Source organism: Podarcis melisellensis, assembly GCF_964234715.1.
Source record: "Podarcis melisellensis genome assembly, chromosome: 7".
Taxonomy (NCBI): domain Eukaryota; kingdom Metazoa; phylum Chordata; class Lepidosauria; order Squamata; family Lacertidae; genus Podarcis; species Podarcis melisellensis.
In genome coordinates, this window is record NC_138539.1 from 33291159 (window position 1) to 33303891 (window position 12733).

At 43.1% G+C, this 12733-nt stretch overlaps 1 protein-coding gene across 4 annotated transcripts in view; it reads left to right on the forward strand.

Moving 5' to 3' along the window:
- Positions 1 to 1354: 1354 nt before the first annotated feature.
- Positions 1355 to 12733, forward strand: part of SLCO5A1 (solute carrier organic anion transporter family member 5A1) — a 61249-nt gene continuing 49870 nt past the window's right edge. Inside the window, exons 1-3 of one of the 4 annotated variants that reach the window (XM_081918417.1) lie at positions 1357 to 1514; positions 3780 to 3833; positions 7122 to 8579. In XM_081918417.1, the coding sequence (XP_081774543.1) occupies positions 7613 to 8579 (967 nt within the window). In that variant the 5' untranslated portion in view covers positions 1357 to 1514; positions 3780 to 3833; positions 7122 to 7612. Of the gene's footprint in view, positions 1515 to 3779; positions 3834 to 4897; positions 5113 to 5186; positions 5447 to 7121; positions 8580 to 12733 lie in introns of those variants that run through there. The other 3 variants (XM_081918415.1, XM_081918418.1, XM_081918416.1) reach the window with 3 other exon arrangements.

Genomic DNA, 12733 nt, shown 5'->3' on the forward strand with positions numbered 1-12733 from the left:
AGATTAGAAAGAACAGCTGTGAAATCAACTCCACCAACCATCTCTGGGATAAATCCACAAAGAGCAGAAACTGCCCTTTTCTTTCAGATCTATCTCGGTTGGTCAAATGATGGGCAAGTAGTGACAGCATATTACTGTACTCTTCCTCTTTCTACACCAGCAATGGGGAACCTAGAACTCTCCAGGTGTTGTTGGGCTCCAACTTCCATCCGCCCCAGGCACCATGACTCATGGCCAGGGATGATAGAAACAACACATGGAGGTTCTCAACCCCCACTCTATAGCCAGCTGATGGAGTTGATCAGAAGCCCCCTCTTCCCATTTGTAACAAAACTCTAGAACAGTGCATAAAATTATATGAGCCTTGCTGGATCAGATCAAAGGCCCATCTAGTCCATCATCCTGTGTCCAACCATATCCGTACCACCAGAGAGCCTTGTAGAAGCATTACTGATCACTTTTATGACGCTGCAAAGTAGCAGTATATCTCCTAGAGTTGGTGGTGGTGGTTGGGTGGCCTGGCCTGACCTGACCTGGGACGGTGCACCAATCTGCTGCTATTCCCAACCTGCTGCCTGAGGGGCTAAGACGTAGGCTGGTCCTGCCAAAGAAAAAAAAGGGCAGGGTTCATGTACAATAGCTACAAGGAGTAAATGGCAGAGGGATTATCATCATGTGCAACTTTTCACCACCCCATCATTACAAACAGCACCTTTGTCTTCTGCACCTGGTTCCTCTGGGTCCCCCTTGCTTCATGCAGGATGCTGTTTTAGCAAGACATTCCTTGCACCTCAATAGGTACAGCTAGAGATGGGATAGGGATGTCTGACTGTAATCCTATGAATATACATAGAAATGTGGAATGTCTGTAGAATTCCAACTCAGAAGAAAACAACTGATCCGCTGAGTTCTTTCTGATGTCACTACTGTCTGATTTATTTATATTTACTGGGTTATTTGAAGCACAGGGATATTAGTGATGGGATTTGTTTATGTTGTCCATGATCCAGTGTGACTACAAGTGGAAGAATGTATTGTATAGGACTAGCAACATGAGAGAATTGAAGTGGCACCAATCAAGCAAGACTCAAAAGCCCAGTGAATATTATTGTTGTTCTGGAAAACATCTGGAGGGCACCAGGTTGGGAAAGGCTGGTTTAATGTGCTAAAGTATTTAAAAGTGCAACTTTCTGCTTGTCTACTCAGAAGTAAGCCCCACTGAGTTCAGAAGATTGCTGCCTAAGAAACTAAATAATTGGCTTGCAATGTTTCATCATAAGCAATGAGGGAACTTTGTTTCCTGATTGGATCCTGCTTTCACCCTGCTCTGTGATGCAGTAACTGTAATTACAACAGTCCTATCTCCAGCTGATCTTAAAACAACCTAGGTCAGCTCAGACATATTCATTCAAATGGGATGAAATACTGGAGAGTGCTGTGGTTATACAGGCCTCCCTTCTAACCAGCTACTGAATTGGCTGAATCAAGGTCACAACAGGTTCTGCCCTGAGCAGGTAGGTACAGAATTTCTTTTCCCACTGGGAACCTTTTGTTGTGGTCAAACTAAGGGACCTGGGTTCAAACCTATAAAAGGATGGAAGACTGGCAAGGCCTCAAAATAGTGTGTGGAGCCTCTAGGCCAAGCAGGTTCATGTTTCAAGTGGGGATACAGCAATAGAAGCTAAGATGTATTTAACGATAAGGAATAACTCAGACACAACATTTATTGTAAAGCAGTAAACAAAAATGGAGGAGAATGGAGTCAAATATTATCCACAGATGAGTGATTGTACTTTCAGGCCTATCTTTTGTTACACAGTCCTAGGCTTGAATACACATGTAGGCCTCAGTCTCACTCACTGGTTGTGGCACTGTGATGTTTGGCTGCTCTCTCCTTCCTTTTCTTGCCTGGAAGGTTTCTTCACTCCTGTAGATTCTTAGTCTAGGGTTGCCATATTTCAAAAGGTGAAAATCCGGATGGATTTGCAAAATCACAAAGAAATTGAGCAGTTTTTTTAAAAAAGGAAAATTGGCAAAATCAACACTGCCAACATCTGATGCCATACATCCAGGTTTTCCAGGACATTTAATCAGTTTTGCACCCGGACGCTGCTTTTGGATCCAGTACTCCAAATATGTCCAGGAAATTACAGACAGCCAAATCCTGTCTATGTCCGGCAAATTCCAGTCGTATGGCAACCCTAGGCTATGGTGTCTCATTTACCAAAAGTAATAGGTTTTGCATTTTGTGTATACAGTGGTACCTCGGGTTAAGTACTTAATTCGTTCCGGAGGTCCGTTCTTAACCTGAAACTGTTCTTAACCTGAAGACCACTTTAGCTAATGGGGCCTCCTGCTGCCGCTGTGCCGCCGGAGCACGATTTCTGTTCGCATCCTGAAGCAAAGTTCTTAACCTGAAGCACTATTTCTGGGTTAGCAGAGTCTGTGACCTGAAGCGTATGTAACCTGAGGTACCACTATATTCAGTTCTGACCAAACTAAACCTCCTAAAGCAAAATATACATCAGTATGACTCCCCCCCCCCCGCAGAACTGACCAAGGGTCATCTGGTCTACCCCTGCCAATATGACTATAAAGTCTGCATCCCCCTCTTTCAATTTAACAGGTGATGGGGAATTAAGGGGCTCAGTGTGAGATGGCAAATTGTTGGGGGAGCCTCCCTCAACAGAAAAGGCCGGAGTTGTGAGCAGAGTGGGCAGTGATGTGACCTAGAAAGAAAGCAGCAAGCTGGAGCAACGTTTGAGAGCTATGTTTGATTTCTGTTTGAATCCAAAGCTGCGGTATAGGACTTTTGGGGGTGTTAATGCTGCGAACCCCTCCATTGTAGACAGGTTGTAAATATATCTAAATATACCTATCTATTATAATGAAACCACAGTCTCTGCTGGGGCTCATTCCCAAAAGGAAACGGGAACTTACTCAAAGCGCTTGGAAGCCCTGGAATCTTGCACCACTTGGGAGTGGTATGCAACAATATTTAGCTGCAGTGGAAGATTTAGAGCAATCATGCACTGAAATTGGATTAAAAAATCAGAAATTGTTCCTGTGATAAAGGGATTAAGAAAACCTATGTTTTGGACTCTGGGCATGTGAGGCCCTGGAACTGACTAAATGCCTGGTATAAGTGGCGTTAAAAATTAAGCCAGCAGTTAATTGACAGGCAGACTTTGCATTTGTCCAGGTTGTGGACCAGAGGAAGACACCATACGAAATAAACTGAAACCATACCCCAAACCCCCATCTATATTGCCAAACTAGTGTAAATTCCATACATCAACATGTTACGAAAAAGCCAGAATACATGATAGAAATGGAGATCCAATGGTTATCACTGGCAAGCCAAATGGGGATGTGTGCATATGTGTTGATTTGACCAATTAACACATGAAGGCTAGAGGTGACATTGCATGATTGTGGTTGGTTACTGAAAACGCTGTCACTTGCTCTACTTCTCCCAGAGGGAGGAACAAGAGCCACAATATATGGGGACACTAAGATCCTCAGAACAGCAGGAGGCAGTGCTACTGATACGAGTTGCCGCACAGGACCCGTGTGAGTAATAACTTGGCCCTCTGGTATACAAAGTACATCAAAGAACTCACAAAAGTTTATTTTTAAATTTATAATTATTGTTTTCCTAGGTAAATATAAAAGAGAAATTGCAATATGCCTTTTGTTAATATTTGATAGAATGTGCTGTCCTCAATGTTTGCTGTCTCATTTAAGTTTGTATTATTTTTTATTTATTATACATATAGCAGTGCCCACCTGTATGTTCTGAAATGTTGTAGAAGTTGTGAGCACAACTCTTGGTATGATATGCAATTAGAAAGCTGTGGAATGGGGTCAAAATCTAAATAAATACGATTTGTGGCTAAATGTGTGTAGAGGTGTGCACATGGTTCAGGTTCTTGATGGCAATTTTAGTCTGAAATTGCATGACTAATGTTGCATGGCAGGCACAAGACAATTTGTTGTCTGATGCAAAAGACAAGATTGATTTCCCTTATGCATTTCTTGTATAGAAAGAAGCTGACTGATTTGGCAGTTGAATCTTAATCCAACACTGGCAGTGAGACAGTGTACCTGAGGTGGCTGTCTCACTTTGCCTAAATGGTAGGAATGGCCCTGCTAAAGTGACAGTCAATTCTATTTGGATTAGCATGTTATAGCCTTGAGTGGAAATGGTCTGAAGGTGCAGGACAAACCAACTTTACTGAAGCAACAGTCCACATCTTTTCCATGCCAGGATGGGAAACTCTCTGAGAAACCCATGTATGCCACCTTGTGCTCCCTGAATGAAAGGCAAGCTTTAAATGTAATAAATAAAATATGCTGTGGCTCAAAGGAAAGTTATGGCTTGAGAGTTTTCAGCATTTAAATAACTCACATTGATAGGTAATCTTGTCATTAATAGGTAATCTTGTCAGTTAAGGTAGCTAAACAAATTAGCTCTTTTGTTGTGTCATAATATGTTCCCTTGTGACCTTTTTTGGTTCCTCGCAGGTAAAGGGTCAGTGAAGACTTTTTTTTTTCATTCTTCTGGTGCTTTTAATGGAGGGAAATCTGCTGTTGGTGCATTGTTCCCACACCCTTTAAAACGCCTTTTTTTTAAAAAAAGTATCTTTGTGGCCTTATCTTGGTGTGCTGTCTCAGGTGCGCAGGAACTAGATTTTATTATACTGTTAAATTAATTTCGCTGTCTACATATGTATTAATTATGATTACGGCTACTCCTACTAACTGTAAAACAGAACCGCTCTACCCATTGCGAGTTTACTTTGAAGGGACTCCCGCTACATTCAACGGGTTTCCCCTTTAGCGTTTCTGGGATGGATTTTTTTATTTTATTATCACTGGAACAAGCCCACTTCAGCCGAAGGGCGGCGAGGGGATTTCGGCTCTGAGGAGAATGCCGGTGTGTTGTGTGTGCTCGCCATGGAATCTTCTATGGGTAGGAGTCTCTCTCTCTCTTCTTTTGCCCCTTCCGGCGGGAGTTCCTCTCTGTGGCGGTTCTTCGCCAGCCCCGCGGCTCCCTCTCTTGACTCCAGGGGAAGCCAATCTGCGTCCCTCTTGGAAAGGCAGGAGCAGGTGGATCGACACAGCCGCTGGGAGACGTTTCTCCTCACAAAGGAGAGGGGAGGGGACGGAGTGCGCCTGCGCGCTCCACGCGGCCTCGCTCCTAGAGACGGCGCACGGGGGGGGGGGGGGGGGAGGAAACTCCGCATTGAGTGTCAGGCCGGGTGAGGAAGGGAGTTCAAGGGGAGACACTGGGGAGTCGCTACCTACAGGCGGGAGCAACCCAGCTAGAGCCGGGGCGGCTGGCTTTCTGCCCTTCCTCCTGCCTCTCTCGCCTTTCCATTCCTCCCCCCCCCCCCTACCGCTTTCCCTCCCGGCTTCCCACGGATACGAGCCAGCGAGCTGTGTGAGTAATAGGCTGTTTCTTCATCTCGGAAGGGTGCTGTTGGATGGCGGGGAGGGATGCCTTGCATTATAATCCCTTCGCGCTTCTCTCTCTCTCTCCCCCCGCTTGATTCCCCCCCCTTCCCTTGTTCCTTCGCGGGTTCCCTTTAACTTCTTCCAGATCTGCCTTCCCTGCGAGCTTCCTCGAGGCTTAAAGTTTTGGGACTCGGCGCTGCACGGAGCGAGCCCCCACAGCTAGGAAGGAGACAAAAGCGGGGGGGGGGGAGAGGCTGGGGGCGGACACAGAGGCATCTCTTCCACCTGGGCACGACCGCTAAGTGGCCAGCTTTGTTTCCGTAGGAGAATCTGTGAAGTCGGTGCACAGGGATGGGGTAATAGTATTAGGGAGAACTTGTGGAAATAGGAAGTCATCTAAGGTGACAGTCCTATGCACGTTTAACTGCCGATGAACTCAGCGGGACTTGCTTCCGAGGGTGCGGGTTTAGAATTGGTCCGAAAGTCCTGGAGTTTCAGAGATTAAAATATGTTACAGACAGGCTGGCATGTGCGAACTGGTTTCTAGCTCTTTGGGAAGGCAGTGTGCATGCCGCGTGCATGGAACTTATTGTGCAGGCTGCTGCATGGCAGCGGCAGCTGTCTAGTTAAACGGATTCCCTGCGCCTTCCCCTGCCTTTTAATTTCGATTTTGTTTTTTATCCCAGTATGTAGCGCTGCCTTTATATTTTAGCACAAAGCCCAGGCAAACGCTCACAAAGCCAAGCACGGAGCTTTATAAATGTTACTCTTCCAGATGGAGATGCAGATGGGCACTTTTTTTCTGGCCAAACACACTGATGCATGTGGCTGTGTGGATCATTCTGTGCCCCAAGACTGCCTGTGTGAGGGTGTTTTGAGCATGCAGATATGTGCATGAAATTGCACTTGCTTGCCATTACTGTGTACCAGCGACATACAAATAATGCTTGTCTTGTATGTTGATATTGGGATGGCACATGTCTGTCAGATATGTACTGAGATTTTCTTTATTTCCTGTGCCTATTTTTTCCCTTGTCTTTCGGAGAGCCTCCTGTGAAACTCCAGTCCTTGTTATCAGGAGCCCAAGGAAGCAAAATGGATGAGGTGCAGACAGTCTCTGATGCCTTGCTATTTGTAATTGAATATTTATTCCAGTATATTTATTTTTAGCCATGAAAATAAAGGAGTTAGTATGTTGACATTTGCTATTGCATCAGAGTTGATAAAAGAGGCTATACTGTCTGCATAAGGACACTTATGTGTTATGCATGTGATTCTTTTATAAATATCTCTTTTTACAAAGGGTAGGCTGGTGAGGTGGGGAAAGAAATTGCTGAAATGAACTTGATTTTGCCTTCATATATTTTTGAGGGATAATTTTTTTGTTGTGTTGATGCTGTAACCACTTCTCATTTATTAAAATAAATGTCATATCAATAGGCTGTTACTGCTTCTGATTGTAGTGGAGGGCAAGAAGATTCCAGCCATCCTGCTTTTATTGTTCAGGGGAGAGTGCCTGATAATAGAGATTGCTGTGTCCTTTTCTAGCCCCAGGGAGCAGCAGCTGGGAACTACTGCTGGGTGAAGCAGGACAAAAGCAGCATACTGACCTTCTTTACTTGATATCTCTCTCTCTCTCTCTCTCTCTCTCTGCCTTACAGATTGGCAGATTTACCACCAGGAGTCTTTAAACTGGAGACAGGGAGAGGACATCCTTCAAATCCATATCCTGGTGGCCGATGATGCAGGCATTCAAGGACTCTTTCCCAGAGCTGCTAGGCTTCTCTAAGAGCTCTGGCACTTCTTCGCTGCTAAACGTGTCCAATTAATCCACGTGGGAATGTGCTTGCAGAGGGGGAGAGGCCCAGTCCGATCCGTTTATAGCTCAGCTGCTGGCAGGGGGGAACAGGTCCTTAAGCAGTACTAAGAAGGATGGAGCCACAAAAGAATCTGCTGGGCACGTGCTCTGATGCACTGATTTGACAGTGTTGGATTGTAGACTCCTTTATTCCAGAGTGGCTGTGGCTGATGTTGAAAGCCACAGTGCATGCTTGCGTGCTCATGGGATGAAAAGACAGCATTGATTTTCAACGAGATTATGCATCTGATTGGAAAGTGGTAACTCTCAGTCCAAACTGGGCTTGTGATCAGCATGCTTTTGTCAGGGATAACAAAGCAGCAGAAGCACCAGCGCCCAAATTCTCTTGGGGGACAGCAGCCAGAAAAGCCAGATGAGAGCTTCAGGTCCAAGAGCTTGCCGGTTCTGAATGGATCTGTTCCACCGATTAACACCTCACAAAGTGCTCTCATTACAGCCAAAAGGAACTTACAGAGCTTCCAGGGGGGTTCTGATCAGAGATGTGGCCTTGACCCTGACACATTAGCACATCGCAGCAATGTTGCTGCTGCTGCTACTGCTTCTTCCAGGACTATGTTCTCTTTTACAGCTTCCAGTTTTTCAAGAATTGGGAGTTTTGCTGAAAGAACAGGCTGCAATAACTCTGCCAGCATTAGTAAAGGGGTTTCACCAGCTTCTACGCTGCTGGCAATCCCAGGTAGAAAATTTCTCAACGTAGTATTGATAGATTCTAGGTTCTTTTTGGTGTGCATGTGCTTCCTGACTTTCATCCAGTCCCTTATGGTCTCTGGCTATCTGAGCAGTGTTATCACCACCATTGAAAGGAGGTACAGTCTGAAAAGTTCTGAGTCTGGGCTGCTGGTCAGCTGTTTTGATATTGGCAGCCTGGTGGTAGTGGTTTTCATCAGTTACTTTGGGGGACGAGGACGAAGGCCTCTGTGGCTTGCTGTCGGTGGATTATTTATTGCACTTGGGGCTGCCATGTTTTCTTTACCTCATTTCATCTCTCCACCATATCAGATCCAGGAATTGAACTCTTCTGTCTCTAATGACGGCTTGTGCATGACTGGCAATAACTCCAAAGACCATGCGGAGTCGCCAGAGTGTTTCAGGGATTCAGGTGGAAAGGACCACTCACTCTATGTAGCTTTATTTATTTGTGCCCAAATTCTCATTGGCATGGGCTCCACACCCATCTACACCTTGGGACCAACCTACTTGGATGACAATGTCAAGAAAGAAAACTCATCACTCTACCTAGGTAAGATGGCTGTGTGTAAAAACAGATGTGCGTTGAAGGGGACATTAAAAAAAAGCCCCAGAAGATAGTCAGCAGTGGTATTGGCTCTGCATTTAAATTTACTAGCATTTATGTAGTGTAAATGTTGCATTTAATGTTTCATAAGAACTCAGACTTTGGCAGCTGTTACCAGCTCTTCTGAGAACTTTGCTTCATTGGCTCATGGTTTGTATTTTCATCCACAATGAAGTATCTTTTCAAGTAGTGATTGGGAGAGATTTAATTAGGTACTTGATTTTTCAGGTGAAATCTGAGGTATGTGAACATGCTTCAGTTTCAGTGGGTTGGTTGGCTAGCACTTGTCTGTCTCGGAAGACAATGGAAGAGTGTGCCTTTGGGGGTGAAGCCGAACCATTGGAGAGTTAAAGCGCTTGCTGTGACTGTAGAGACCAATACATGAGAACATGCTTGGTTGTACCTGGGGCAGATGGAGGTGTCCGGTTGTGCTGATGCAGATGTACCAATGGCGTTTCTTCTTTACATGTGATTTTTAAAAAATATAGGTCCAGATTCAACAAACGTGGCACACTAGTGGAAGCCAGTGTAAGGCTCCTGTTAGCACACCAGGGCTTTCCCTTTCTGCCTTCCCTAAAGCCATTCTGGAAGGTCAGTAGAACCCCCCAGAATAGCACGCAAGAGAAGATAGGGGGAATTGTTTCATCTGCCAAGCAGAAATGTTTGCGCTGATGGATCGACTAGAAGAGAGTAACCTTGAATTCTTCCCTCAGTGACCAGGTTGTTACAGTGTCTTGAGTTTTGCTTTTTATAATGCCTGATAAATAGTTCAATCCACTTAGGTCGGTGTTTTTCAACCTAAATACACCCATCATTCTCAGCCATCTTAGCTGATGGTCAGGGATGATGGGAGTTTTAGTCTAACAATATCTAGGGACCCAACATCCACAGGAATGATGTTGGGGCCCAGGATACCAAAGATTATTGAAAGCAATGATGATGAAGTCTCATCATACAGTATATACCAATTTCCAGCAGAGACAAGGGTGCCTCAGTGCCATCAGCTCAGAGAGCTGAAAATGGCTGGAGGTTACAGCAACTAGTTATTCTGTGCATCCATGACATTATGCTTACTTACCTCAGCCAGCATTTCACCAAAAATAGACCTTTGGCCGTGTAATGATCTGTAATGATACAAATGTACTTCCTAGGAAAAGTTAATAAGATACTTAAATTTCAAAAACTTTTTTGACTGATAATCAGATTGTATCAGCAACATTTGAAGGCTGACACAAGGCTGAAATTCATCCTCCAAACTGAAAACTAAATCAGAGATCAAATGTTGAAATTTAGATTTTACGACTTGGGTTTTTTGATATCTTAATGCAGTATTTTTCTTCTTAAAATTAGGGAGTTGATTATTTCTCCTTGTAACTTGGTGTACTTTGAATTCATTTAAGTATGCATGGTGGATTATATCGGTGAAATCATTTATAATTACCTGAAACTACAATTTAGTTGTCCGTTTTTAACAGTACCACTATGGTACTAATGTATGCATGGGCAATATATTTGCACACTAAACCACTAAATTTTCTTACTTTTTGTTATACTGGGTCCTACAGACTCTACTGTGCTTGTAATAGCTCACTCTACTACAAGTAACTGATTTTAGTACAAGTTGATGCTTCCAGGTTCTTCTGCTTAGTCTGATTAGAGTTCACTTTTCTGTAAGTTATAAAGTCAGCTCAAAAATACTGGCAGCAGTTCAGTCTTTTCCATGTTACAGCTAGGTTCTCTGATTCTTTTGCCTATTTTCCAAAAATATCATTGGTGAAGGTGGTATGCCTTCATATTTTTTTAAAAGCTTAAGAAAGCAAATTGTTTTATGTAATTTTAAAGAGAGCCTGAATTCTTGAAGAGATTGGCAATGCATGCATATTACAATTTCTAAAAAAATTGTATGCACCATATAAATGAAAAAATGCCGTACCCCTATGGGTCTTTTTAAATATCTTAATATTGTCCTTTTGTTGGCAAAGGAACATTCATTATCTGTAAGTTCCTCATATTTTGTTAGAGTCAAGTGGCAGTGAATAGAAGGTGGACTGCTTTTTCCTCCTTTTTCTAGACAGCCCTTCCCTAGTTCCTCATTGTTGGTTCCAACATTTTTGTTGGACTACCCTCCCACCATCCTTGTCAATTGGTCGTGCTGGCTGGGGCTGATGTGCTGGAATCCAACAACATTTGAAGGGCCACCGGTACACCATTCCTGGTCTAGTAGAACTAGTAGCCTTTTTCCTAGAATATATTGGTTAAATATTATGACATTGTACTCTTGGAAGCTTCACAGATATGCTTCCCATGAGAAGAAAATTGAATTTTGAAATATGAAAAGATTATGGTTAACATCAGAGAAAATTATACAAACTCAATACTGTCCTGCAGTATGTAACTCCCATTGATTCTTACTAGATGTGCATGGGGTGCACAAGATTGCAGCCACTGAGAAAATTACTGGTACTAAATTACAATGCAAAATCAGTGTTTTAATGTAGAAATAATAATTATACAGTGGTACCTCTGGTTACACATGCTTCAGGTTACATACGCTTCAGGTTACAGACTCTGCTAACCCAGAAATAGAACCTCGGGTTAAGAACTTTGCTTCAGGATGAGAACAGAAATCATGTGGTGGCGGCACAGCAGCAGCAGGAGGCCCCATTAGCTAAAGTGGTGCTTCAGGTTAAGAACAGTTTCAGGTTAAGAATGGACCTCCGGAACGAATTAAGTACTTAACCCACTGTATAAATATTATTGCTTCCCAACCATTGTTTAGTCATTTTTGCTTTCCAGCAGTTGTTTCACAGGAGAATAAAATAATAATTAATTTTAAGAGTGTTTACTGTTTTGGGAGATGTTATTATTGAGCATTTAATAGTGCAGTCCTTGACATATCTACTTGGAAGTAATGTGACTTATTAGCTGGTAAGTGAGGCTAGGATTGCAGCCTTAGGCAATGAAACTACTTATCTATAAAGGGAAGTGTCACAGATTTGTTGATTATACTTGTTCTTTTATGTTAACTGAAAAAATTTTGAAAGGAAACCCAGGCATTTCCAGTTTTGCTATTCTAGATGGGTTCTTATTTGCTGTATTGGAGAAGCCTTGTTGTCTGGTTCTAGACCCAGATTACTACTAAAGAAACTCTGTTGTCGTGGGAAGAATTTGTTTTGTCAGCTCTGTCCAAAGCACCATATGGTTTCCTTGAAAACAAGAATTTTGTTGCTGTGATCGAGGGTGTCCAGATGCAACAGAAGAAAGGGGTCTGCACTTTCAGTAAATGCACAGAAGAGAAAAATTCAGCAGGTGTAGCTGGACATGCAAACTGCACCTACTGAAATCCCCTCTGCTGCGTAGCAAAGATGCAGAAGCCCTGTTCTCTTTTGCATCAGGACACCCTTCTGTGACCTGTGCTCATAAAACACTCAGAATTGAGTGCTCTAGCAGGGACAGCCATTTGAAGATGCAGCTGGTGCAAATTGCTGCAACCTGACTTCTTCCAGATGGCACTAATAGCACATAAAGCCAGTACTGCAGCAATAGCACTAATGTCCAAGCCCAGATCAAATATATTGTTTGTAATTGATTATTTTCATGGAAAGGAAAGGTAGAAAAATAAATAAACTGGTCCTAACCTTCCGCAGACTTGAGAACTGCAACTGTATCAGCAAGTTCTAATGAATCTACTTCCTTGCTCGTTTGGAAGAAGCGTTGCTCAAAGCTCTGTGGGTTTTTTCACCACTAGGCAGTTGATTCAGCATGGTAGAATGTGGCCCGTGCCAAAGTGTGTGTCCTAAGTACACTTTCCCAATGGATTTTCAAAACGAATACAAGGTTTGTTTATTGCATCCGGTTTCTTAGAGGATTTCAGCATATTTGTTTCCTTTTAGGAATTGCAATGCTGCTCATCAGTAAAAGCATTTTAGAATAGCAATATAAAAATGTTATAAACATTTAATAGAAATAATCAAGAAAATAACAGATCAAAAAACCGTATCAAGTTTAGAAATCTGTCTATTATGAATAGCTTGGGGAAATAAAAAAGATAATTTACATTAGTGTGAATGCCAGTCAAGCCTCTCTCTCTCTGTGTGTGT